Below are 27,470 nucleotides of genomic sequence, written 5' to 3'. Positions count from 1 at the left end.
CATAGCCTCAGACGTGTATTCAATGTTGATAGCTGACCAGCTGATTTTACAGAAATTTTAAGTTGCTGGCTTTAATCTCTTGAGAATTAAAGTTTTGACATACACAGCATTCCTTCTATGAAACAGGTTTTTCATCTGTTAGAATTTTTTGGTAATCCTGCTTACAGCTTTAAGTGCTTTATCTCAGTAGCTTATTATTCTAATATGATTAGAACAGGTAACCAACACTAATCCAAATGCAGTAAGTTAGAGGTGTAATTTCTGGTTTTCATCACCTGTCACCAATCATAAGTTTACAGGCCTTAAGAGGATGGATTTATTTTTAGAAAAATATATTAATGGAACTGCAGTTTGAGTCCTGAAATGTTCCTATTTCTAGAGAAGGAAGGTCCGGAGAAAAAGAAAATGAAGAAGGATGCTGGGAATAAGAAATCAGCACCCGTCAGCATTCTCTTTGGTTACCCTCTGTCAGAGCGCAAACAGATGGCACTTCTCATGCAGATGACAGCAAGAGACAACAGCCCAGGTGATCTTACAGAGTTAACAGTTTGCTCCCTCCTGCCTGTTTAATTCTGTCCTAGTCAGAATATTCAGAACACTGATGTTGTTCAGTAATCTTTTGTTTTTTTCAAATACTTTAAATCATTCCTACTTCTGTTAAAATTTATTTCATATGGATAATTAATCTGATGAAAAATTATTCTTGATCTATATTTGTGTGAAAAGCTTTGCACTGTGATAGCTGTAAAAACTGAAAATTTAATTTCTTCCTTTGTTTATTTTTGCCTCTCAGACACTGTTCCATATGGATTATTTAAAGCCTGAAATACTTTCTTTTTTAATTTTTATTGAAGCTTAACTATTATCTCATTTTCTCACTTTGGAGCAGGATTTTAATTTAGGAGGAAATGGGATCATTTACTTCTGATTTAATGGGAGAGGGTAGACATCTTGTTCTTAATTCACCATTTCAAACTGTCTTTGGTCCAGCTGCATTTTTAAAAAATCTTTACATATGTATATGTTCTACAGGTGTAAAGTTTTTACAACATTGCTATTTCAAAACAAATGGCTGGTTTCCTTAAGGAACTATCCAGTCCACCCAGCTGTGGAACTTAAGGAACTATCCAGCAGTCCAGCTGTGTTGGTACAGCTGATGATTTGTATGTAGTACAATACACAGACTATAATTCTTTAAACTGGCATCCCACTACATGAAAATACAGTGGAATTTTGCTGAAGGAAGGGGAAGCAGGATATATACTGATCTGTATGATCTCACCTTGTCTTGATTCAGGAGAATTTATACCTTGAGTATGTGAACCTTGTTGTTTGGGTAGACTTTGTCTTTCCTAGAAACGTGCTTAAAGTAGTAAGGTTTTGCAAAATGCCTTTTTTCACATTGGAAATCAGCATTGTGCTGACACCTGTGAAGGGTGAAATGTCTTTTATTTAAAAATAATTATTCACTGGTCATTATCATCTTTGAAGGCAAGTGTTGACTATCTTTTTATTTCCTCTCACTTTAATTAACTTAACACTGACTATTTAAAAACTTGTTTTGTAGATTCCACCTTAAATCATTCCTTACAAACAACACCAACACAAAAGAAAACTCCAACCTCTTCTTCAAGACAAAAAGACAAAGTTAACAAGAGAAACGAACGAGGGGAAACTCCTCTACATATGGCAGCAATTCGAGGGGATGTTAAACAGGTCAAGGAGCTAATCAGATTAGGTGCAAATGTAAATGTAAAAGATTTTGCAGGTAAGTTAATATGAGTACTCCTAACTGTATATGTTAAAAGTAACACTGAAGTTGTTGACAGAGGTTTCCTTTCAGTTCATGTTGTATGCAAATGAAAAAAGTGTAACTTCATGGAAATTGCCAAAGTTGTGTTTTTCATTTCCTGTGGCAGTGGTAGAGCACTGTAGTACATGGTGCATGATGAGAACAGTGTTTTAATACCAAGAGGTTTCACTTGTGTCCAGGGCCTTGGTGCAGTAGGTATTGACAGAGATCTGTGCACACAGATTCTGTGTTCTTGCTGAACTTGGTAGGATTGTGCTGGGCAGAGGTAAATGGTGAGACTGTGGGCTTTGTGAGGAGATGCAAAGTTCAGTGATGGTGGAGGTGGTGGCACTGTGATGTGCACTGTCTTCACTGGGACAGCTGATATGCAGCAAGGCAGGGAAGAGTGGTATGTTTGCAGTTGTCATCAAGTCCTGCTGGATTAATGACTGCTTTGATATGTCAGTATTTACTGTGATTTACATAATAGTTGATGAGCTTTGTTAAGTTGTAACATATATCATGTTTTTAAGTTGATGGGTCTGGATTATGTTCTCAGTGGGAATGGTTGAGAGGAGTTGAGGCAGCAGGCCCCCATGGGAGAAGCTAAGGACTATATAGTACAATTAGTTGTCAGCTCAAACTTGACTTCAAGAGAAGATATTAATGAGATGAACTGAAATCTTGACTTTAGGTAAGGAATAGATTGATAATTTCTTGATTTGAAGAAGGTAGCTGAATTTGTATTTGAACATGAAGCTGCCCAGGACTAGCATGTAGAGGAAGAGAAGACAACAAGCAGAAGTAGAACACTATGAGATCTTCAAGGAAGTTGAGAGGGGAGATGAGAAGAACTTGTTGACAAGAGCAATTTTAGAAAAGGAGGGGGAGGTTCAGGGGAAGACAGGCCCATAGAAATCACTGGGAGAATAATAGAAACACTTGAAGAAGAGATGTAGTGGGTTGACCTTGGCAGGCTGCCAGACGCCCACCCAGCTGCTCTCTCACTTCGCTTCCTCAACAAGGTGTGGGGAGAAAATAAGATAGAAAAAAGCTCTTGTAGGTCATGTTAAAGACCATTTAATAAGAACAGTAAAAGCTGCCTGTGCAAGCAAAGGAGGAAGAGGAATTCATTCCCTACTTCCCATCATCAGGCAAATATTCAGTCCCTTCCCAGGAAGCAGGGCCTCAGCAGATGTAACAGGTGCTTGGAAAGAAAGACAAATGCCATTGTGTACAAACTACCCTCTTTCCCTCTCCTTTCAGTGAGCTTCTATAGCATGACATCCTGTGGTATGGAATACTCATTTGGGTAGCTGTCCTGGCTGTGTCCCCTCCCAAACTCTGGTGCAGGAGGAGAGAGAGAGAAAACCATGACACTTCACAAGCCCAGTTCAGCAGTAGCCAAAACACCAATATGCTGTGATATGCCCCAAATATAATGCACATTACTGTATGAGTTGCTCTGAAGGAAGTTAACTTCACAGCTTCATCCCAGTCTGACCTAGGGCAGATGTTTTATTTTAAAGGAAAGGAATGAAAGGAAAAGCACAATGGCTGAGAACTGGTTCTGAGAATCAGTTGGATTCAAGTTGTTGGAGATTTCGTTCAAAATCTGGAGGAGCTGTTTGGGATCAAGTGAGATGTTTTTTTATTGGTGATCTGAAGTGAGAAGCAGAGATGGCTGAACTTCAAAATACTGTGTAGAGGGAGAAGTCAAGAAGAGGGGGAGGATTGGAGCAGTGAGTCATGAGTGGAGAAAAGTAGGAATTTAGGATGCAGTGTAGTTTAGAGAATTAGAGATTTTTTAGCTAAGGATTTGGCAGAACTAAAGGAGCAGAAAATGAATTAGTAATGGAGGAAGTAACCCTGCTCATGGGATATCTGCCAGAATGATACTGCTGTGTGGGAACAAGAGTAAAGGAAACAGATACTGACAGCAAGCCAGCACTAGAGTTGGCAGGCTGGACATTGTGAAAGGATGGAAAAGCAAAGCAGTACAACATGGAGAAAAATTATGAAGATAATTAATACAGAGGATAAAAGACAGGATCAGAGGGCTGAGAGTAGAAGAGTGTTATCATGTTGGGTGAGTGTGAAAAGGGCAAATGGCAAGAAAATGGAAAGATGGAGGTGGTAGCCAGACAGTGCTGGAAGTGAGTAACCCAAGTGATGATTGAAGAGGAAATTTAGTGTATGACGAACAGTGAGAAGTGTTTTGCTTTAGAATAACTTAGAACCTTTTTTCTTTTTTTTCCTTTTTCATTTTTCCTTTTATTTTTTTAGCTGCTTTTAAAATTTAAATGAGTGGCAGCTTGGAAGTTGAGTGAAGGCTGAAGGTGAGAAATCCCATTACTGAGGGATTAGATAAGTTAGGGGTTTCTTGTACCTCCACTTCATGGATGTACAAGACTGCTACTGATAAGCTCATGTGATTAACCTCTTTTACTGGTTATGTTGGAAACAAAAGTTGAATGCCTCCCCAGAACTGGGCTTTGAGAAGGCATCAACAACAGTTCAGGTCAGCTATGAAGTAGAAGTAATCAAACTAGGGAGAGGAAATTGAGGTAAGGAATATCTCATGTGTGGGCTGTCGTCTTCAATTGACACTCTGCTACAGAAAATGAGCACTGAACTTGAGGAAATCAAAATTGCAAAAAATGTCTAGTGTTCTGGGAAATACCAGAATAAGTTCTCTGCCATTATTTATTAATAGCTTGTTATCTAGCTGCTAATGTTGTTAATGATTCCTAGTACATGTTCAGTAACACTAAAGGAGCATTGGTTATGCCAATTTGCCACACTTACCATTTCCAATAGTGTGGTTTTCAAATGGTTTCTGTACATTAGAATATTATTTATATATACACCTACCAGATTTCAAATATTTACTAGTCAAAGAATCTCTGACATGTTTAGCCTGGGGATTTTGTACCAGATTTTGTCTTCTACTATTTGATGTGTGATTCCAGCATTCAGCTTAATCTCTTCTTAAAAAATTTTTTTTAAGAAAAACTTGGAATTTGATGTGAGGATTAAAGTTGATGATGATGAGGATAAAGCGTATGTTGTTTATCAGATGGATGACATTGCTGTTCTACCAAGTACTGTGTGTGAGAGTGTTTTGAAGTGTTCAGAGGCAATAGAGATCTGTAGCACAGGAATGAAAAACCAAATATTTGATCTTTGTCTTAAGCCTACCACTCTTCACTCTAGGTTGGACACCCCTGCATGAAGCTTGTAATGTTGGTTACTACGATGTTGCTAAAGTACTGATAGCAGCGGGAGCAGATGTGAACACACAGGGCCTGGATGATGATACCCCACTTCACGATTCTGCTAGCAGTGGACATAGAAACGTGTTCTGGGAGAGAGGGAGGGGGATTAGCATGTGGTTTGAAGTGCTGAAGCTTCAGAACAAATCCTAACTGTCCTCATTGCAGTCATACGGTCTTGTAGTTCAGCTTCTGCTGTTTAGGGAGCATCCTAAAGGTGTTCTGATTGTCTTTGTTTCATCTGACTTCTATTGCCAGATATTTCCTACCAGTATCTGTTTTCTTAAATATTTAAAAGTTTCATCTTTATTTTCTCAGTAAATAAGCACTTGAGTGACTTTTTTTGGGAAACTTTTACTGTATAGAATTCTCAAAAAAAAAAGTCTCCTAAAAGTGTACTGTGGATTCATGTATATTTTACATACATGTTTATAAATACTTAAAGGTATATATCCTATTTTTTGTTTTAAATATTTTAATGGCATTGAAATAGAGAACTGATGTATATACTTAATATTTTTTTTTTTAATTTACCAATCAGCACTTAGTGGAGAAGACAAATGGAGCTCTGTAGGTGCTTTAGATTAACTTTCAAATTTGTTCTTGATTTCTTCAAATAAAACGCAGAAATAACTCTGCTTTCCCTTTATATCTCTTTTATTTCATTACTCTGTATGCAATCTGTTGTATAAAGCAAAAGAGAGAATACATCCTTAAATCAAGTACACCTTGCAGACTAGATGTTCAGTTTGAAAGGCTTTTCTGGAAAAGATAGAGAAATTACTTAAGATAATCTGTTGGGAATGTTTTATTAGCTGTTACGGCTTTTTTAGGTATGTAAACAAAGATCTTGGGTCTTTAGATCACGCTTTCATAGAGCTGTAGTAGAGTGTTGGAGAACGGGAGCTCTTGCTTATCTGGTATCAGTACAGGTACCTGTGGCCATCTCACTGACAATATGTGCCAGAATAATTCTGAAGCTTCCTCTTAAGGTATTGCTGTCTGCTGAATTTCTGCATTCTTTTTACACATAGGGGAAAAAAGCAATTGATACTGGACACTGTGCTAATGCAGTGGTCTTAGATTCACTGTAATATTGACAAATTGTTGCCTTTAATGATGGAGAAATTGATGATTTTGATGTATTGCATGCAGTTGCAGGTGGAGGTGCTTTGTTCCTCCAGTAAGATACTTGGATATCTCTCAGGGCTTTTTGGAACTGCTGGGGAAACCAATAGTACTGTGACTTGTAAAAGCCTATCTGTTCCCTTATTTAAGTGGAATAAAATTTGGAGCAAGAGGTTGAAGCAAGTGCAGAGGGATAAAGAGCCTAGTAGGTGGGGAACCAGATAAATTATGTGAAGAAATGCTAGAACTGCAGGAACAAAAGGCCCCTGTTTCTTTCTGTTATAATGGTGCTGTGTCTGTGTAACAGAGGGCAGCTGTCCCTAGGCTTCCCCTTCAGCTCCTTTACAGAGCAGACTACTATGTATGTACTACCTAGACTTTTCATTTTCATGGCTGAAGTCTTGCTTTCCAGTCTCAGTATCACAGATAGGATCACATGTCATGTTGCTGACATTTCGTGTGCAATGGGAGATTTTTATGCTGCTCAGGTAACGTGTTGTGGATAACCTCAAAGTTAATTTATTTAATGCTGCAGATCGTGAAGCTGTTGCTTCGCCATGGTGGAAATCCATTTCAAGCTAATAAGCATGGGGAAAGACCTGTTGATGTTGCTGAAACTGAAGAATTGGAAATGCTATTGAAAAGAGAGGTGCCCATCTCTGATGATGAGAACAGTTGCTCAGGTAAAAGTAGCTATTTAATTGCAAACTTAATGTATCATTTCACTAAGGTTAAGTGGCCTTAATTTTTTTGCATAGTGTTAGCTATTAAGGCTTGCTGCAGGTAACAATTGGTATTGCTAAGGTTGCCTTCCACTTTTATTTTCAGAGGTAGGTTTGTTAAATTTTTCAGCTGAATTATCTGAAATGCATATTCTGATTTTTTTTTCTTTTCTCTCTGTCTTTAGTAAGCCATTCCCACTTTGCAAATCAACTCTATATCAGAATGGTGATTTTACCAGAGAAAGACAGAAAAGAAAATACCATATTTGTTGTAATACAGCATGTTTCTGAGATGGTTTGTTTCATGGTGAAAAACATCCCCAAAGTCTCTTACTTCCCATCTTTAGTAGATTAACCAGGAGTCAGTGTTTCACATGGGTGTAACTTAGTTACTCGGTGGTAGAAAAGTTCCTGCCAGTGGGGGGCCACTGGTTTCTGTGGGTGACTAGGTAAGTAAGTTGCTGAAGTGGAGGCAGTAATTCTTAGTCCCTCCTATGTTTCTGCAGATTGAGGAGCATGGAATACTTCTTGGAGCACAGAAAGAACTGTTGCCTCCTCAGAGGCAAAAGATTTTTGACCATGAGTAACTTGCTTGAGTGCCAGACAGGAACTTTTCATTTGGCTTTCACAGACTATTCAATGATTCAGAATCTTTTAGGTAAAAGAATTGAGGTGGATTGAAAACTGGCTGAACATCTAGGCCAGAATGGTGGTGATTCTGCACAATGTTTATTTGGAGGTCAGTAACTGCCTCTGTACCTTGGATCAGTACTGTGTCCACTCCTGCTTAACACCTTCATTAATGGTTGGGGTAGAGTGTTCCATCAGGAAGTTTCCTAGTGATACAGAACTGGGGGTTCTGAGCAGGAGTGGGTGGTGCATCAGAGAGTTGTGCTGCCATCCAGAGGAATCTTACTGTGTAGGAGAAATGGGCTCATGGGAATCTCGTGTATTTTCAGCAAGGGGAAGTGCAAAGTCCTGCAGCTGGGCAGGAACAAACATCCAAGCAGCAGTGCAGGCTGGGTTGTGACCAGCTGGGAAAGCAGCTTTGCAGAAAAGGCCCTGGCTCATGCTGAACAACACCAGGTTGATCATGAGCCAGCAAAGTGCCCTTGCTGCAAAGAAGGCCAGTGGTGTCCCAGGCTGCATCAGGAGGAATGTTGCCAGCAGGCTGAGGCAGGTGATCCTCCCCCTCTGCTCAGCACTGGTGAGGCCACAGCTGGAGTGCTGGGTCCAGTTCTGGGCTCCCCAGTACAGGAGAGACATTGACACCATGGAGAGACTCTAGGGAAGGGCCAGGAACACGACAAAGAGCCTGAAATAGCAAAGGTTCGGGGGAATCTTGTTGATGCATAAAAATACCTGAGGAGAGGTTGCAAAGAGGACAGAGCTGGGCTCTTGTAGGTTGTGCACAGTGACAGGACCAGAGGCAGTAGGCACACAGTGAAACACAGGAAGTTCCCTCTGAACAGCAGGAAACTTTTTTTTTTTCACTGTGAGGATGACCAAGCTGTGGCACAGGTTGTCCAGGGAGGGTGTGGAGTCTCTGTCCTTGGAGATAATTCAAAAGCTGTCTGGGCATGGTCCTGGGCAGCTGGCTCTGGGTGTCCCTGCGTGAGCAGGGTGGGTGACATGGTCTCCAGAGGTCTCTTCCAACCTCAACCATTCTGTGACCTGTGAAAAGCACATGAAGAGCATCATGTCACATCATGGTAAAAGTTGGTTTCTCAACCCCCTAGGAATGTTTCCTAGTCAAACTTTCCGTATACTTCGAGGAAAAAAAGTCATACTGCCCTATGTTCTGATGTAGTGTTCACTTTTTTGGCAATTAGAATAACCTGAAATACAGTGTGTGGTCCCTCTGTTCTAAGGGACAGTTGTGGCATCACTTCACAGAATCAGCTTCAGCTTAGTGAAAGCATTGATCTTCAGACAAATATTTTTACATTTGTGTAATAGAAACTTGTTACTATTTAGCAACTGAATCCTCAACAGTCTGTGCAGGGTATTGTCCTTTAGAAAGAGTCAGGTTATACAGGAATTATGCACAATAAATGAGGTTTTCAAAATTTAAACTGCATTACTTTTATTAGATATAAATGTTAATTAGTGTTTTTACATGCCTAAGTGAGAGCTGTAAAGGGAGGGGAGAACTTTGATTTCATGACCTTTTGTTTTCTCTTAATTCTAGTGAGAAGTTTTCTGTGCATTTAAGATAGGTTTTATTCTTTTTTGATTTATAAAGAGGTGACTGCTGAACTGAACACCTTTGTCCTGAAGTGTCCCATCAGTATTCAATTAATTTTCACTTTCCTTACTCTAGATTCTGAAGAAGCTCCATCTGTAAATCCTTCCAGTGTAGATGGGAATGTTGATTCAGAAGCAGAAAAGGACTCTGTAGCCAACAACAGCAAACAGACGGTCCCTAGTAAGGCACCACTTCCATCTGCTCTAGATGAGTATGAATTCAAAGATGATGATGAAGATGAAATGAAAAAAATGGTTGATGACAAACATATTCTTAGAAAAGACCCAAGGAAAGAAGATGAGACTGAAGTTGAAAAGACCAGCTTATTTGTGAAACAAGAAAAAGTTGTCTTTTCAAAATCATTCAAAAACAAAAAGCAGAAACCCTCTAGAGTTCTGTATTCAAGTTCTGAAAGTTCAGATGAAGAAATACTTCAGGACAAGAAAATGGTTGCTCCTTGCTCTGTTTCAGAGACATCAAATTCTGATGTCAGAGTGAAGAAAGAATATATGGTTACAAACGAGCACAAGCAAAAGGGTAAAGTTAAAAGGAAAGTAAAAAATCAAAGCAAAAATAAAGAGAATCAAGAAGTAAAGCAAGAAAAAGAAAATGCTAGAGTAACAAATATAGCTACTTCTGGGTTAGATTCTTTAGATAAAGCTAGAGAGGAAGAAACCTTTAAGAAGTCTTTCACCTCAAAAGAAGATTCTTCTTTACATCTGTTTCATATCACTGCTGGAAAATCTCCAAAGCATCCCTGTGGGTTAAGTGAAAAGCAGTCAACGGCATTAAAGCAAGAAAACACCAAAACTTGCTTATCACCAGGAGGTTCTGAAATAACATTGCAGTCCGAATTGGTTCGGTATGATCACAACACTGATGCTGATTATCTCGTAGAAAGTTCTAGTGGCAAATCTTGCAAGCACAAAGAAAAAAGCAAGCATCATCAAAAGGATTTTCACTTGGAATTAGGTGAAAAATCTAGTCCTAAAATTAAAGAGGAAGATAATAGCTCAACATTTGAGAATTCAGAATATACTTTGAGAAAAATCGACAAGGAAGGTAAAACACTTAAAAAGCATAAATTAAAGCACAAAGAAAGAGAAAAGGAAAAGCACAAAAAGGAACCGGATGGGGAGAGAGAGAAACACAAACATAATGTTAAAGAGCTTCAAAGAAGTATTGAGTTTGACAGAGAATTTTGGAAAGAGAACTTTTTCAAAAGTGATGAAAATGATGATACTTTGATAAACACAGAACACGAATCTCTTTCTTCAGACAGAAAATCAAAGCTAGAGAAAACTGTGGCAAAAGAAGATAAGTTAGTTAAGGAGAGACAGTTTCAGAAAGAGAAAAGCATTAAAGATGAGAGAGAAAAAGAGAAGAGCAAAAAGGACAATGAGAAGTTTCTCAAGGATGAAAAAATAAAAGATACAAAAGAAGAAAAAGAAGTTATGGTTGCAGATAAAGAAATTGAATTGTTCTGTTTTGGTGTTAAAGATGAGGCAGCCAGCGTGCATATAGTAGAAAGAGAAACAGATACTGAAAAGCAGGAAAAAAATTTAAAGGAAAATAAAGAGAAGACAGAAAAGCGATTCTCAATCAAAGAAAAAGATTTTGAAAAGATAGAAAGAAAACATGGAGAAAAAGAGAAAAAGTTAAAGCATGAATATAAAATGGAAAAAGATAAAGCAGAAGTAAATGAAAATGCAGAGAAAGTAAAGGAGAAGTCTGGTTTTCAGCAAGCAGAAAGGTGCCATAAGGAAAATGACAAAGTAAAAAGCGTGGGTGCTCTTAAAAAAGGTGATGACAAGGAAAGAAATAAGGAAAAAACTGATAAGAAGCATGATAAAGAAAAGACTGATAAAGACAGACATTGGGCTGAAAGCAAAGAAAAGCACTGTACTGAAAGAAAAGTCAAACAGTCTGAAAAAGAATCTGAATATACTAAATCAGAAAAAAATAGAACTAAAGAAAAGGAAGTTGAAAAAAAAGACAAATCCAAAGAGAAGGAGACCTCCTCATCAGCAAGCTCAAAACACATGCAAGAGGAAAGGAGATGCACTATTACTGAAAGTAATAAAATAGTTCATGACAAACTGTCATCTTTGAAAGAAAAACCAAAAGACGATTTGTTGAAAACTCCAGATGGTAGAGAAAAAGATAAAAAAGATAAAGATATAGACAGATACAAAGAGAGGGACAAGCACAAAGATAAACAGCATCAAAGTAGTTTGCTGAAACTAAAACTTGAACATGAGAAACTTAAGCCTAAACCAGCTCCTGCATCGAAAGATGCTCGGCCTAAAGAAAAAAGATTAGTCAATGATGATTTAATGCAAACTAGTTTTGAAAGAATGCTTAGTCTTAAAGATCTGGAAATAGAGCAGTGGCATAGAAAGCATAAAGAAAAAATAAAACAGAAAGAGAAGGAACGTTTGAGAAACCGCACTTGTTCAGAACATAACAAAATGAAGGAAAAACCCAAACACTCATTTGCTGAAGTAAAAGGCAAAGAACTGATTCGTTCAAAAAGTTCTGAGTTGCCAGATGTTTGTATGAAGGAAAAACAGCAGAAAGATGCTACAAGTAATAGATCACAGTCACTAGATACAAGAAGTGTCAACGTTGCTAAGGCTTCATTGGTTTTAGATAATTTAAACAGATCCCCCAGATCAGAAAGTGAAAAGATGGGGCTGAGCTCCAGGTCAGTGTCCATGGTTTCTGTTGCGAGCTCTGAGGATTCTTGCCATACCACAGTAACTACTCCAAGGCCTGTAATTGAATATGATTCAGACTTCATGCCAGAAGGTTCTGATTCCCAGATGTCTTTTTCACAGTCACCATTTTTGGCAAGTGCCAAATCACCAGCCCTTGTGGAAAAAGAAGCTGATGGTCTTGCTGAGTTGCCAGATCGCATTAAGCCGCCTTTCACCAACAGGCTCCCTCAAATGTATGTTAGATCAGCATCTGCTGAAGATGTTAAGTTGGTTTTAAATGAGTGTAGGCCTGTTATAGAGGTTCGAAGATGCAGCATGCCTGCTGCAGTTTCTGAACACAGCAAACTGCCTCGAACATCAGAAGAAAACAACCAGAATGCTCTGCCATCAGTTCACACTTACAATAGCACTTCTCCCAAACCAGAACTACTGTGCAGTGCACTTGAAAGAGATTTTCAAAGCAGTGTGGCTGTTCTGCAGTCAAACTTCACATCATCTCCAAATAGAGCTGTTAGCAGCAAGCAGGCAACAACGGGGACAAGTACCATTAAAGATATTGCTCACATGAGCCCTTCGGAAGACTCTAACATGCATTTAGAACCAAGTAGTCAAAGTGGTGTGACTCAGCAAACCAAACTGTGGGATGTGCCTTTTGACAGACTTAATTCATTAAACAATGACAGCTCAGGTTGTGGTGTACCAGAGCAAGATGCTAAAAGCATTATAACAATGCATAATTCTGAGAGCAGGACGTTAAAAGAGCAACAAGTATCTGAATTTTTGCCTCAGCACCCTGAAATTAAGGGAAGTTCCAGTTCTCAAGAATCTGCATCATTTTTGCCTTCACAGTCGCCTTGTTCTTTACCTATCCAGCCAGTTCCATTTGTGTCAAAACATGTTTCTTTACCAGGCAGTATCAGTCAAGATTCATCATTAGTACAGCAGCAAAATCTAGTTCAGACTGCAACTTCTGCTTTGGAAACAGATGCTACTAATACCAGAGAGCTGGAAAATGCTTTCTTCCCTTCAAACATTAAAAAAACTGATGCACCCATGGTTGTATATTCTGAGAGCTGTGCAAAAGATGTTTCACAGAGCTATGAAAAGGTGAATGATTTACCAGTGATACCATTAGAGAAGGATACTCCTGAAAGTGATAGCAGTTCACAGTTAAATGTGAATTCATGCTCATTCAGTAAAATTGTTTGTAAGAATGCCCTGAATGAAGTGGATGGTAATACAGCAGATACTTCAGATATTAGAAATGAAAAAGACCAACAAGAAGAATTGGTCTCTGTGCATGTTGTTGATAATAAAGCCAATTCTGATCTCTGTGAACTAAGTTCAGGAATGTCAAAGGGAATTACAAATGAATTGGTTAATAAAAGCCCCTGCACTGCAGACAGAGAAAATGTGTTGGCAGATGATCCACCACAGTACTCTTCTACATCTAATTTGGAAAGTAGTTCACAACAGATTACCCAGGAAGAGGTACATAAATACAGCCAAATAGTTAAAGTAGAAGAAGAAGTTGCTGAGGATCAGAAGATGGAACAGCTAGAAGTACCGCAAAGAATTACAAGGAACAGAGCAAATTTGCTTGCTAACCAGGGCAAGCAGAATCCTCTTGGCTGTACACAAACATCAGAAAAAGAGTCTGAATCATCAGCATCTATGAAAGCAAGAATTAGATTAACTGAAGATGATGATGCTCAGGTACATCATCCACGTAAAAGGAAGGTGTCACGTGTGCCTCAGCCTGTGCAAGCAAACCCTTCTTTGCTTCAGGCCAAGGAGAAAACCCAGCAGTCACTGGCAGCTATTGTTGATTCTTTGAAACTTGAGGAGATTCAGCCATACAGTTCTGAGAGAGCAAACCCTTACTTTGAATACTTGCACATAAGGAAGAAAATAGAAGAGAAGCGTAAATTGCTGTGCAGTGTCATTCCTCAGGCACCTCAATATTACGATGAATATGTCACCTTCAATGGCTCCTACCTGCTGGATGGCAATCCCCTGAGCAAGATATGCATCCCAACTGTAAGTAACATGGTATTTCAATATACAGTGCAATAAAAGGCATGTTTTGGTTTTATTTTTTTAACTTCCATATTCTTCCTAACTTGCTTCTGAATATTCTGCTGGAAGCAATAAGTTGACATATGCCAAATTAATATTGATTAGTAGCATCATATTTAAAAGCCCCATTCACTGGAAATACAAGCCATGGTTTCACAGTCACTGTAAGACAAACCATGTATGACACCTGTCAAGGGCACACAGACAAACACTCTATTTCAAAGTAAAGCCTTCTCTTTCATAAGTGAAATAATTACTGAGAGTTTCTCTGAATTTCTGCTGTCAATAATTTTGTTAAAGCTAATTAGTCAAAGCTGTTTCATTTGGAGGGGGGTGGACGTGCAGTGCTCCAAAATACCAAATCCGTTGCCAAATGTTTTAAGCAGGAGAGTGCCTGCCAGCTATCTCAAAAGCAGCAGATGTAATCTGCTGTGTCCTGGCTTTGTAATCCATCAATCTAAAGTGTTCATAATTTTATTAAATAATGTCAAGGTCTTTTTTTCTTTGTACTGGAGAACATCTGTAGTTCAGAGATACTTGTTTAGGTCTAAGCTCTCAATTTTTGAATGGACAAGTTATGTCAGCTCATCTAAGACAACTCACCTTTACATGAGAGTAAAAAGCTTTAGCTTTTTCCAGTAGAGTTGAGGATTTTTCTGATGAAGCAGTGGACAGAGGTTTAATGTGTAAATTTTAAAATGTTTGCTTCATTATGCAGCTAGTCTTAATTCCCTGTACAAGCTGTTGTTCTCGTTTTTGGGAATGACTAGGCCAGTTACTGTCTGAGGAAAGGTGTGGGTAAGATGACCCTTTTGCAAGGTCTGTAGGTGAAGCAGGGTGTATGGTAAGCTTCAGCATGATGTACCAGGCTGTCAGCCTTCCCAAGTCTACAAGTCTTTCTCAGTAGCTTTTGCAGCTTCTGTAACATCTTTATCACAGATAAAGAGGCACAGAATTTATTTTTTTTTTTAATCTGCCTCTAGTCAAGTACATACTGTTTCCAAGCTACAGCTTACTGCTTTGGCATCACACTTCAGTGCTTAATTTGGGATAAGTGGAAAGTCAAGAAGCATGGAATATATTTTTCCCTGGCTCATCTACTTACTACCTGAGCAATAGAATTCCCAATCATAAATGACAATGTGTGTGTAGACACCATAAGGAGGACAGAGTTTTTGACTTGATATTAAAGCGCTGCCTTATAGTTACTTCCTGTCTCTATTGCTGTGTATAATAGGAACTCTGCAGTTAATGAAAATAAATTTAGGTGTTGGAGTGCAAAATTTCAGGTAACAGGTTCAGAAAACACCAGAGATGGATGTGTACTTCCTATTCTCAATGGCTTTTAATTAATTGTTGAAAAGAGAAGCCTCTTTTAAAAACGTTGATTAAAATGTAAGTATGTAATTGAAGGATTACAGTTACTGATTTTTGTCTCATTTAGATTTCTGGTTTGCTTCCTTGCGTGTACATGTTCTGATGGTAATTATGTTTTAAACAGCTAATTGTTTTGTACATACTTTGATGGTCCTGAGAGAGAACAGGTAGAACTTTTTATTTCAAGTTCCTAGAAACAAAAAGGAGGAAGATAAATTTTGAGAAGCCAAAATACATTATTAGGAAATTGGTGATTATTTTCATTAGAATTAAAATGTAAGAAAAAGCATGAGTTTTGCTCTAAATAAGAAGGCACTCTAAGCAATTGAGTTTTGTTTGTGTGAAAAATCTCAAATGCAACTAAATACTTTATTTAAATACTGTCACTTGTGTAAATGGACAATCTTGATAAAACTTCTCAGGTTTCTTTTCAGAAAAAAAAAAGTTATTTAAACAATCAGTAATATTTCAGATTTAACTTATTGGCAGAATTTGCTTGTATACACAATCTAATGATTTTATTTAGTCACCATTGAAAATCACAGTCATAATAATTCCTGTTACAAATACATAAAAAGGAGGATTGTTAAACCAAGGATAATTTAATTCTCAGAAATGAGTGTTTGTTTCTTGTACACATTGTCCAACAAAGTGAAAATAAAGACTAGGCGTAGTCTCTCTGAAGTGGTGAAATATTAATAACATGTTGTTACACCTATAATGCAGAATTTAATAAGCAACTCTAAAATTACCTTTTTGTCGTGTTTGTTTTGCAATTTTTTCCTTCAGTTCTCTAATGATATGCTGTTAACCAAATTTTTGCCTCATCAATTTACATAGAGAGAAAGTAGATACTCTTTCTTTAATTATTCCTGTGTTACAGATATCCTTTGTGTAGGTCTGTGTGGAGACAGTATATTTAGTCTGACACTCTGAAACTCAGAATGGTTGGTGTATGGAACAGTGTGTTTACTGTTCTCTGCATTGGAATTTTAATGATGCACTGTAGTTTATCTGATGAACTTCAAACATGCTGTAGGTGGGAACTGGGAGGTAGTGTGCTAAAACCTTGTTTCCACAGCCTTGTATTGTTATTTATAGCCTGGATCACCTAAGCTGTGAGGATATTTGTGTGTGAATTATGGCTTCCCTCTCACCAGTACAAATACAAAATATAAGGTAGGAGACATCAGGTCAGTTCAAAATAAGAGGAGACAAATCTGAATCTTCTGACAGAGAAATTTCAGTTGTACTTGGCTCTGTTGCCTTTCAGATTGTTCCAAATTCGACAGGGTTCAGTCACCTTTACTTGTATTGTCTCCTGAGAGGAGGTGCCAGGATGATTCACTGCCAGCCTCCAATGGCTATCAGCAGATGTGTTTCTAATAAAGGGGATTCTGTCTGGTCTCCCTGGCATTGCTGTAGAAACTCAAGTAGTAAGATCTAATTTTCGGGGTATTACCAGAAACTTGTTTTCAAAATGCACGAAATAGAGCATTAGAGCAGGCCAGTTGTTTGGATGACACAGAAGAGTGGAGGTTTGTAGCAGGCACAAATGGGGATTGAAGGTTTATAGAGTGAGGAGTTGATGCTGTAGTTGTAGTTGTTCTGATGCATGCAAGGTCTTGCAGGAAAGTTGCTGATGGATTTTGATGTGTTGGAGATGGGAAGGGCAAGCCTTGAACATGAGCTCTGCCCAATCAAACCTGCTCTGATGGCTGGCTCCAGGTGAGGTGGAGCGGAGGCACAAGGCCAAGTTCTGTCTGGCTTTTCTGGGTGAATTCTCAGACTGGGAACAGAGAATTCTCTAAAGCAGGCAGAGCCCCTTTGTTTCCCTCTCTTCTGTATGAAGCCTGGGCCCTTAAGAAAATAGTTTGATGTTTTGGTTATGCAAAAAACAGAGGACCTTTTTTCTGTGGCATTCAGGGTCATGCTCTGTTCTTGCAAGTCCAACTTACATGTTTGTATTTTCCCTACACAGTTTTTTGTGCTCTCTTTAGTAACAGTTTCTTTGATTAGAAGGTCCAAGAGTCTCCTCTAGCTGTTCCTGCCACAAAGCCTTTAAGTCAGACTTTTTGGTCTCAAAGAAACCAATTTCCTTTGTCTGAATCCAGTGCTATTTCACAGGCTGGGATTTCCAGCAGGTGGTGTGTGACTGCCCGAATCCTGTGTTCAGACTCCTAAGGATCTGAGGCTCACTCTTCCCAAGTTTCCAAGAAGAGAGGAAAAAACAGATAATTCCATAAATAACTGTAACCAAACCTAGTATTTAGCTGTACATTTTGGCAGGTGGTGCTGGGCTGGGCAGGAGTGAAGAGTTTATGAATGTATCCAGTGGCAATAGGGATCTCTGGAGTCATGGAGACCTGTCAGTGTCGCACAAGTCTGAACAACATAATCTGTGTTCAGTGCTGAACATAATCTGCTGAAACAGAGTTCTGCACATTTAGATAGAAGTCCACACAGCTCTGCTGTCTAGATGATCAGCTGCTTGTCAGGTTATTTCTGTGTTGTTGATTCTTATTTCTGTTGCACAATTAAACTGTCTGTAAACTTAAGGGAATAACATTTTTAAATATTTGAAATGTAGTAACATTACAAGAGCGTGAATGGCTTCAAACTGAGAGGGCAGGTTTAGATTAGGTAGTAGGAAAAAAATCTTCACTGTGAGAGTGGTGAGACACTGGAGCAGGTTGCCAAGAGAAGCTGTGGATGCCTCATCCCTGGAAGTCTTCAGTGCCAGATTGGATGGGGCCTTGAGTAACCTGGTCTAGTGGGTGGCATCCCTGCACATGGCAGGGGGCTTGGAACTCGATGACCCCTGAGGTCCCTTCCTACCCAGACCATTCTGTGATTCTGTGAAATTGTTCAAGTGATATGGATACTTGCCAGCTCTGAAATTTTTATTTCTGGAAAATCCAGGTGCGTAAACCCAAAGCTTATTTAGATACTCTGACTTGCTTCTTATCTGTGCTTTTCTGTAAGCAAAATAATGGAGATTTTGGGAGACGTTTTGGGTTTATTAAAATTAAAGCTTGATAGTATTTACAAGCATCTTGTCTTATTTTATTGAAAGATGTGACAGCACTATTGTACTCTACCATGAATGCAAAGTGTTCAGAAAAAAATAGACTATAGGGGGTGTATTTGTTTTTAATACTGATGTTTTACACAAAATGGCATATGCCATAAACATTACTGGTCTGAGAGCCAAACTGTTTTCACTAAGAAAAATTAAGTGTATCTTGTTCTGTAGTTTGAAATGTGAAGGAGTTGAATGTCGTTTTATACTATATAATAATTTAAGGAATGAACTGCAACCAGTTATTCTGTAATTCCAGAGACACTGGCTAACTTCCCGTTGGGAAAAAAATTGTCCTGAAATAATTTTCCAATATAATGCTAATTCAAGTATTTCTGGTAGATAAATCACTTCATTCCTGGAATGTATAGGTGCAAGATTGATACTAATAATCTAGTTTAACCTACAGTGTGTCTGTATTCCATAACGATTTTATTACTACTTAACAGTTGAAAGATATATTTTATTGAAAAGAGCTATTTATCTTTCTGCTTATGTTAGGTATGAGGTAGGGTATAGTAACTGCAGGTACTCAGAGTTGTGGTTTTTGGGTATCAGTGGTAGTGGGCAGTGTTTCATGTAGTTTGAGTGGGTCTTTGCAGAGCAGTATCAGTGCTCTTGCATCTGTCAGGTGTGAAAACCCATGCTGAACTGTCATATAGAGCTGGCATAAAGGAAAATAAACTTTGGGTGGATTCTTAAAACTCCCAAGATGTTTACTAGTTACTACTCAAATGGTGTCTGATTTCTGCAGTTGCCAGGAGGGCTCCAGGTGCCTTGTCAGTGTTTTTCGTACAGCTCAGACCAGACAGTGATTCTGGCTGTTTACTATAATTGGCTGAAGATGCAAAATGTTTATAGAATAGCAAATCAGTAACAGCATTGATATGTCACTCAAGTCTATTTGATTTTTTAAAAATTATTTTCTTTTTAAGGAATAAGTTTAAAAAAAAATTTCTTTGAATAACTGACAGGAAGGAAAACTTTTTCAAGCTACTGTCTGGGTCACTAGTCTACTTTTTGTGCTTTCCTGTGTTCTGTGTGATTGCAAGATTAGGAGTATGGTTGGTTATCTTTTGTGCAGTGTTAAATGCTGTTGCCATTTTGTGACTATATCAGGTGGTTTGGGGTTTTTCTAGCAATACTTTTCTTTTTTTTACTTTTTTCTTGCATTTTGCTAGGCAGTTTTTATCTTCTCAAAATGAACAGCTGTGCTTTAAAGGATCTTCAAAACAGGAAGCAAGCTGTATTCCTACTATATTCTACAGTGTAGCCTTTTTTTAAAAAGCAGCTATGGAATGCTGATAATGACTGGTTAAAAGTTCTAAACAGCTTGAAACGCTGTTTTCACTTGTGTTTATTAATTTTATGGTATGGAATCCTTAAAACCTTTTACTGCAAACACTGCAAACACATTGAATTCACATAATTAATGGAGAGTAAAAAGTAAAATTATTTTTCTTTAAAAATGTCTCACTTACTGTTTCTTGGGTTTTTTTTTTTTTTGATAGATTGCATAAGCAATGCTAAACATGTTAAATACACACTCACTATATTATTTATAAAACTTTTTCCACAGATTACACCACCTCCATCACTGTCAGACCCACTTAAGGAGCTGTTTAAACAACAGGAGGTTGTAAGGATGAAACTACGTTTGCAGCACAGTATTGAAAGGGTGAGACTAATTTATTTTTTATGTCCTGGATTTAAGCTTTAGGATTTTTTGCCTTTTCAATGAACAGACTACATTTTTCTTAATTTAACAATGTTTAGAAGTAATCTTCTTTCTATCCAAATTTATTAATTGGAGAAACTTGGAAGCAGGGTGGGGAAATGGTTTGAGCAGCTGTTTGCAGAACCCTCAAGTTGGTGAGACAACAGCTTTTTCCTGTTAATTGCTCTGAGTTGTGTCCCAGATTTATCTTAGAGGCAGAAGCTTCACACTGTAGTTTGGAAAGCTAATGATGATTGTAGACTTCAGAACCAAATTGACTGAGTTAAAAGAATTGAAGATATAATAAATTCTGTATTGAGAGGAGACACGTGTGGCTCTAAGACTGAAACATGTTTGGCAATATTCTGCTCAGAAACTACGTAAAATTATATTAGAGCTGCATCTGTAGGCATCACTGATTTTGAATACAGAAATAGAGAAAATATTCCTGGTTTAGGAGTATTCTTTAGTTTTAGGTTGCCCCTTTTCCTTGGTAACCTAGCTTTAGATGCCAGTATCATGAGCCAGATAGCTTGTGGGCACAGTCAGGGCCCCTTTCTGACATGGATGTATCATAAGGATTTCCACATTGTTATACTGCCACATCAAACCCAGTGTGATACTTTTTCAATTGACAGTTTCAATGTGACTTAACAAACCCAGCTGAGGGAGGGGTTTTACTTGAATTTAGTATTTCAGGGAAGAGTATAAAATAAGAAGCACAGAAATTGTAAACATGGTTCAAGTTCTGAGTGAAAAGAAATCAGTTGCAACTAAAAATATTGTGGCCAGCAGAGTGAAGAAGGAGATTCTGTCCCTCTGCTCTGCTCTGGTGAGACCACCCCCATCCCCAAGTGCTGCATCCAGCCCTGGGGTCCCCAGAAAAAGAAGGACATGGACCTGTTGGAGTGAGTCCAGAGCAGGGCCAGGAAACTGATGAGAGGGGTGGAGCACCTCTTCTTTGGAGAACAGACTGGGAAGGCTGGACCTGTTCAGCCTGGAGAAGAGAATGCTCCAGGGAGACTCCACTGGGGCTGTTCAGTATTTAAAGGGGCTTATAAAAAAAGAGGGAGAGTGACTTTTAACACAGGCAAATAGTGATAAGACAAGGGGAGGTACAGCTGCAAACCAAAAGAAGAGAAATTTATATTAGATATTAAGAAGAAATTCTTTTTTGTGAGGTGAAGAGGCACTGGAACAGGTTGCCCAGAGCTGTGGATGTCACATCCCTGGCAGTGTTCAGTGCCAAGGCTGTGTGTGTGGAGCCTGAGCAAACTGATCTAGTGGAGGATGTTCTTGCCCACAGCTGGGGTTTGTAGATAGATAATCTTTAAGGTCCATTCCAGCACAGACTCTATGATTCAAACCAAAGGAAAGGTGGTCCTTTTGTCTGAAAAACAGGAAATATATTATAATATGATAATGTGCCTTCTTTTATTTTGGTAAAAATTAGAGTCATTTTATTGTAGAGCGGTAAACACATACAAACATTCTTCTGTGTCTTAAAAAATTGTGCATATTCCTGGTTATTTTGTTCATATAAGCTGTTCTTCAAATGAAATCCACTTTATACAACTGTAAGTCAAATTTTGTCAAGTGAGTTGTATTTTTCTTGTCTCCCTTTAGGAAATATTAATGCAAATGTGAATTTAGGGAGTTACTGCATGTTGTTTTTAAAAGAATTATCCTGCAAATAATGTATTTCAGCTTTCATTTGCTTGCCTGGAGTAAAAGGCTCCATACAGTTAACATTCACAACAGTTTGCTTGGCCACAGTGCCTGGAGTAAAAGGCTCCATACAGTTAACATTCACAAATCTGTATCCCAACCCTATGCTCCTCCTACCTTTAATCTTTCACCACCCTGTTAACCAGGACTTGGCTCAGTAAGTGGAAACATTCAGCCATCACTGGAGGCTGGGGCTAAGGAGAAGGTGTTTGCAGTTCTGACATCCATGGGACACTCTTTGCATCATCAAATTGAAATTTCGTATTTGATTAGAAGAACAACCTCTCCTACCTTCAGCAGCTCATTTCTCACAGTGTTCAAAAGTGTAAGCCCTGAAATGTTTAAATTAGTGGACATTTTTATGAGTGTTTGACTTACTAAATGTATATCTGTATGTTGATGTCTTAACTAGGAAAAGCTTATTGTGTCTAATGAGCAAGAGGTTTTACGTGTTCACTACCGAGCAGCCAGGACCTTGGCTAATCAAACTCTGCCCTTCAGTGCCTGCACTGTGCTGCTGGATGCTGAGGTGTACAACGTGCCTCTGGATGCTCAGGTAAAGATCTGTCCTTCACAGCTTCAGACCAAGAGGGTCTTGCTAGCCTGGCTCCCTCATTCAGAGGGAATTCTGTTCCCACAGCAAAATTGTCATTGATTTGCCTGGAATTAAGCTTATACCTGCTTTAAATTGTTGCTTGTATTTAGCCTCACTTGGGTAATAGGAGGATATGTGGTTTTTCTGGTTTGTGCTATGTCTGGTTTGCTTTCACCTCCAGGAATTATGAGATGCATAAAATAAGAAAATTCCTCTGGTGATTTTTTTACAAAAAACAGATTTCAGTCATAAACAGAACATGTTTTTGAAGCTTACGAATACAGCTTAAACAAGAGCAAAGAAATTATCAGCATAGAAGATGACATCTATCAGTAATCCAGATAATTGGAATGCAGTAGTGTGTGAAGAGATGAAATTGGTTTATGAAATCTGGAGATATTTTGTGGCCGTATCCACATTATACTTTGCTCCTCTGTACAAGGTAGTCACTAGAACTGTACCATAAAAAACAGATGATCAACAGTGAAATGTTGAATGCTACCAGATGAAATAACCTTCTTCAAAATTACTTCAGGCTGTATTTGACTTTCTTGTGCCCTGTTATTTACCTGTTCAATGTGAGTATTTAGTCCTGATTAAAACATATAAAAATAAGAAATGTGCTTCACAGTCTGTGTATGTTGTATGGACTGTCACTCAAAAGTTGGCTGCAGCTGTATCTCTGAGAGAAAATAATCTCATGGTGTTGGTATGTTGTGGACAGTTTTTCCAAGTAACAATCACAGAACCAGCCTTTGACACCTGTTAGAGTGGCTGTGAGAAGCACATAATGCAAGGAGGAAATGTTGATGTTTTGGGTGTAATAAAAGTGTTGATGCATTGGATGTTGGGCATTTTAAAATGAAACACATATATTTCCAACATGTGGGAGATTTCACATGAGTTCTGCAGCCCTTTATAGAATTATTGCAGTTTCCAGTGTTTCTTCAGTCAGTTCTTCAGTCAGCTACTTTTTTCCCCAGTTTTTAAAGAACTAGACCTATGCCCAACGAGGTGATTCAGCAGGAGATAGCAGTTTATGGAGACTGTATTGTTGTCTCATTTTAAGCTTCATGCAGATAAATTTTTAAAGCATCATTTCCTTATTACTTCTAACTGATAGGGCAAACATTTTTCTCTTCCAAAATTTGGAATATCCTTTTCTTTATTTCTGCTCCAGTTCATAGGCCTTGAGCTTTTCAGAGATGAGGAGTAAATGAGTTGTGCACAAAACTGCATTTTTGTACTTAATATTTTGCAATTCATTTTAAGTAAGCTGATTCCCTATTTTAATTTTGTGAAACAAAAAGAATCTTTGTTGTTGGGGGAGAAGTTGAGGTGTGGTGTGTGCTCCCCAAGTATTGCCATTTTTTTGACCATCTATATAATAAGAGCAGTAATAAAATGCCTCTCCTTCCCCCTCACTACTTCAACAGCTTTGTGTTTCAGTCTGTGATAATTTTTCTTAGGAAATTACATTGTATTTAATGTTCAGCAAATTATGATATAAATTTTTATATCATTGAAATCAATGACATAAAACTACCAGCTTGATGGTTTGATTAAAATTTGTTTAATGGGAAGAATGTAGATGCATAAGAAAACATTGTCTTGTAATGCATCCTGCCATTTTCCTGTTACCTCATTAACAAATACTGATTTGTTATCCAGAAAGGTCAATCTTCGCACATTTGGTTGGGCTTCTTTTTGTTCCTTCTGCTACAGTGTACAAATTCCTGCAGTGTCTTCTCTCTGAAAGAGGAACAGCAGCTTCTTGTATTTAGTGGTTATCATTTAAATGTCAGATTGGCATAGTCTGGCTTTAGGACTATGCATAGTGTATATCTAGCTTTTCACAGTGGGCAGATGTGACATTCCAAATCCTTTTGAAAAAGTCGGAATTAAAAAAAAAAACCTATTTCATTAAGCAGGACGTAATTAGGTCTGCTCAATTTTTTAATCTCCTTTTGGGGATTCTGATGGCAGAAATATTTTTTAATGGCTTTCAATACTTGTGTAGTCAGTTAAATGAAGCTGCTTAATTTTTCTTTATTAATGTTTTTGCTTTTCCCTGAGGGATATTGATTTGATTTGTTACTGAATTTTAAAGAGGAAAAAAGAGAGACAGTAATTTTGTGGAAGGATCTTGTATTAGTTAAGACTTTAAGGTGTAAATCCTTAAGCTTCCCATTCTAAATTTCAAAACCAGAGCAGAGTAAATAGCTTGAGGAAATCTGAAAGTACCCATTTTTAGTGAGCAGCTGGGTCACAGTGGAAGTGTTGGTCAACATACTTTCATATACCTTTGTACTTTTAATCTGTTTTTCCGTGGAAAGCAGTGTTTGTGGGATTGTTTACTGTTTATGTCCCACAGAGTAGGTTTTGTGTTGTGTGTTTCAGATTGAATCATCAACTCTGAATAAATTTTTGTTTTTTGCAGACTGATGACAGCAAAACATCGGTGAGGGATCGATTTAATGCAAGACAGTTCATGTCATGGCTGCAGGACGTTGATGATAAATTTGACAAATTAAAGGTACAGTTCTTGGTTTTGCCACTTTAAGAAAAAAAGAAAAAAACAAAATTAATGTCAGCATAAAGATGAGATTAATAAAGAGTAGATTTGTGTGCAGTATCACGGGTTTCTGTGGAGGCAACACAAAGGAAGGTATATCAGTATAGAAAAAAACCTAACTTTTGTTGCTGTTTAGTATAAGGGAATATTCTGAAAATTTCTAAACATATACTGGGGGAATTATTTACTATCACCAGAGAGGCTCTTAGAGATATTTCCTGTGTTCAAACTTGTTGCAATAATATTTTTTTCAAATACTTCAATAACTTCTTTCTTGATTTTAAACCAGACGTGCCTTTTGATGAGGCAGCAGCACGAAGCAGCAGCGCTGAACGCGGTGCAGAGACTGGAGTGGCAGCTGAAACTGCAAGAGCTTGATCCTGCTACGTACAAGTCCATCAGCATTTATGAAATCCAGGAGTTTTATGTTCCTCTTGTTGATGTTAATGATGACTTTGAACTGACACCCATATGACAGCCAGCACTGTCTGGCTCGCCCCTCCCTGTGGACAGCTAGAGACTGAGGTGCAGTGATGCACAAAGGTTTTTTTTCTTTTGAGACAGAGCACTTAATTCTGTGGAATACTACCTCTCTCCATAATTGAGGTGTTCCTGCAGAAAAGTGTGGCACAGACACTTGTTCAAACACAGAAGATGGATGCTGATTTTAAATTCAGATTCCCAGTAACTGCTGTTATCTGTGTTTTAAAATTGCCTGTAGCTTTAGGGCTTATTGCTGAAAAATATGACAAAAGCTGGTGAGTTTACAGCGCTGGAAGCTGTTAATAACTAAAACATCCACCAAAAAGCAAGCGATACTTAAAATCTGCTATAAAGCTTTGTATTATGATACTTCAGTAACAGTTGAACTCCCACAGAAAAATGATGAGAAAGCCTGTGGAAGAAAGTGTAAGACTCGGAGGAAAAGAATCAATCTTATTATGTTTTGTAAATTACTGTACAGATTTCTTTTTGGAAAAAGATGTAATATTGTCTTCATTTTTAAATAATTTATTTTATACATATTGTGCAAATGTAAATAGTCTTGTAATTAATGTTCAAACCTGTATAAAATAGATATTTTAACTGTAAAACTGTTTTTGTCTAATGTTTTATTGGACCAAAGTTGTCGTTTCTATTGAGTGTAGTGTGTTCCTGGTTGGCAGTTCCTTTTTGTAAGGCATGCGTTTCATTTAGCTGCTTGTTCCATCACCATAACTGTAAGAGGATTGAACTGTATTGCATGCTCCACAGGACTCTGAACTCCTTCCCTTCAATAACTGATACCTAAACTGTTGTAATATTTACAGAATCATACTTCATATTAGTCTGCTGTTGTAATGCCATACCTATGACTTCCTATACTGAAAATATTTTTGTGTAAAACAAAAAAACCCTTTTGCTCTTATATGGTGGTCTCGTAATAGAGCCTATTTTTTCCAACAAAATGCCTTTGAATTAAAATTCTTAAATTGTATATTGTCTATTTTAATATTAATCTATGGAAGGGATATGTAAATAGTTGTAAATATAATACTTAATAAATTTTATTGGTCATGTTATTAGTTGGAATTTCTTAGTTTTGGAACACTTGACACATGAAACCTTAGTATTCCTGGAATCTATAAGGAGACTCAATGGAAAAGTTAAAAAAATTTCTCCATGTTGTGAAATTTAATGCTTTTTTATTCTTAGCACTGTTAATGAGCAGACAGTTAATTATTTATTAGTAGGAGGTTACAGATATTCATGAAAAAGATTTGTTACCCTCCAGGTCATAAATTATTCAAGAATGTTTGAGATCTGATGTCTGTGAAATTATTTCTGAAGGAAATGAGGCTTGGACAGGACAGCTGGTTACTCGGAGTAAGAGATTTAAAATCCTTGGTTTTGAACTGATTTTTAATGACTAGGTGAGCTGCCACAGAGAACTGATATTCCTGGTGCTTGTGTGAATGTCCAGGGAGCATTTCCTGGGGCAGAGGGCAAACGGGCAGTGAACAAGAGACGCTGTGGGCAGCAGACTCCTTCCATCTGCACATCACTGCTAGTGCCAGTTTAGAATGGACAGTAACTCAACTCAGTAAAGCCAATTCATATGTAGTTCCTGCCCTGTAACTTTTTTTTTTTCACTTTTAATTTGTTTTAATACCTGTGGAAGGAGAAGTTGTTCCTGCTTTTATTACAGGAATATCTTCCTGACCTCATTCAAAATTGAAACTGTTGAGGAAAAAGCAGATTTCTTCTCAAAGTTAAATACTCTTCTGAACACAGATGTAAAATCTTAAAATGCAGCAGAAATTTGTTTTATCTGCTTGAAAAGATGAGGGAAAATGTATAAAGGTGCAAGGTGTTAACTAGTAAGTGGGGACAAGTTACTTCTATCAGACACTTGATAGAGTAGTAAAAAGTAATAGATGACTGGAAGTGGA

At 37.9% G+C, this 27,470-nt stretch overlaps 1 protein-coding gene across 2 annotated transcripts in view; it reads left to right on the top strand.

The window, feature by feature from the left end:
* ANKRD12 (ankyrin repeat domain 12) overlaps positions 1–26,600 on the top strand; it is a 58,815-nt gene extending 32,215 nt beyond the window's left edge. For both annotated transcript variants that reach the window (XM_039706187.1, XM_039706188.1), the window contains 9 exons: positions 380–526; positions 1,568–1,768; positions 5,009–5,151; positions 6,731–6,878; positions 9,241–13,925; positions 20,003–20,101; positions 22,281–22,424; positions 24,904–24,999; positions 25,328–26,600. In XM_039706187.1, the coding sequence (XP_039562121.1) occupies positions 380–526; positions 1,568–1,768; positions 5,009–5,151; positions 6,731–6,878; positions 9,241–13,925; positions 20,003–20,101; positions 22,281–22,424; positions 24,904–24,999; positions 25,328–25,513 (5,849 nt within the window). In that variant the 3' untranslated portion in view covers positions 25,514–26,600. The remainder of the gene's footprint in view (positions 1–379; positions 527–1,567; positions 1,769–5,008; positions 5,152–6,730; positions 6,879–9,240; positions 13,926–20,002; positions 20,102–22,280; positions 22,425–24,903; positions 25,000–25,327) is intronic.
* Positions 26,601–27,470: the final 870 nt, after the last annotated feature.

The sequence above is a fragment of the Passer montanus genome, unplaced genomic scaffold (genome assembly GCF_014805655.1).
Source record: "Passer montanus isolate IOZ18808 unplaced genomic scaffold, ASM1480565v1 scaffold19, whole genome shotgun sequence".
Lineage (NCBI taxonomy): Eukaryota > Metazoa > Chordata > Aves > Passeriformes > Passeridae > Passer > Passer montanus.
This window is presented reverse-complemented; position numbering and strand designations above follow the sequence as displayed.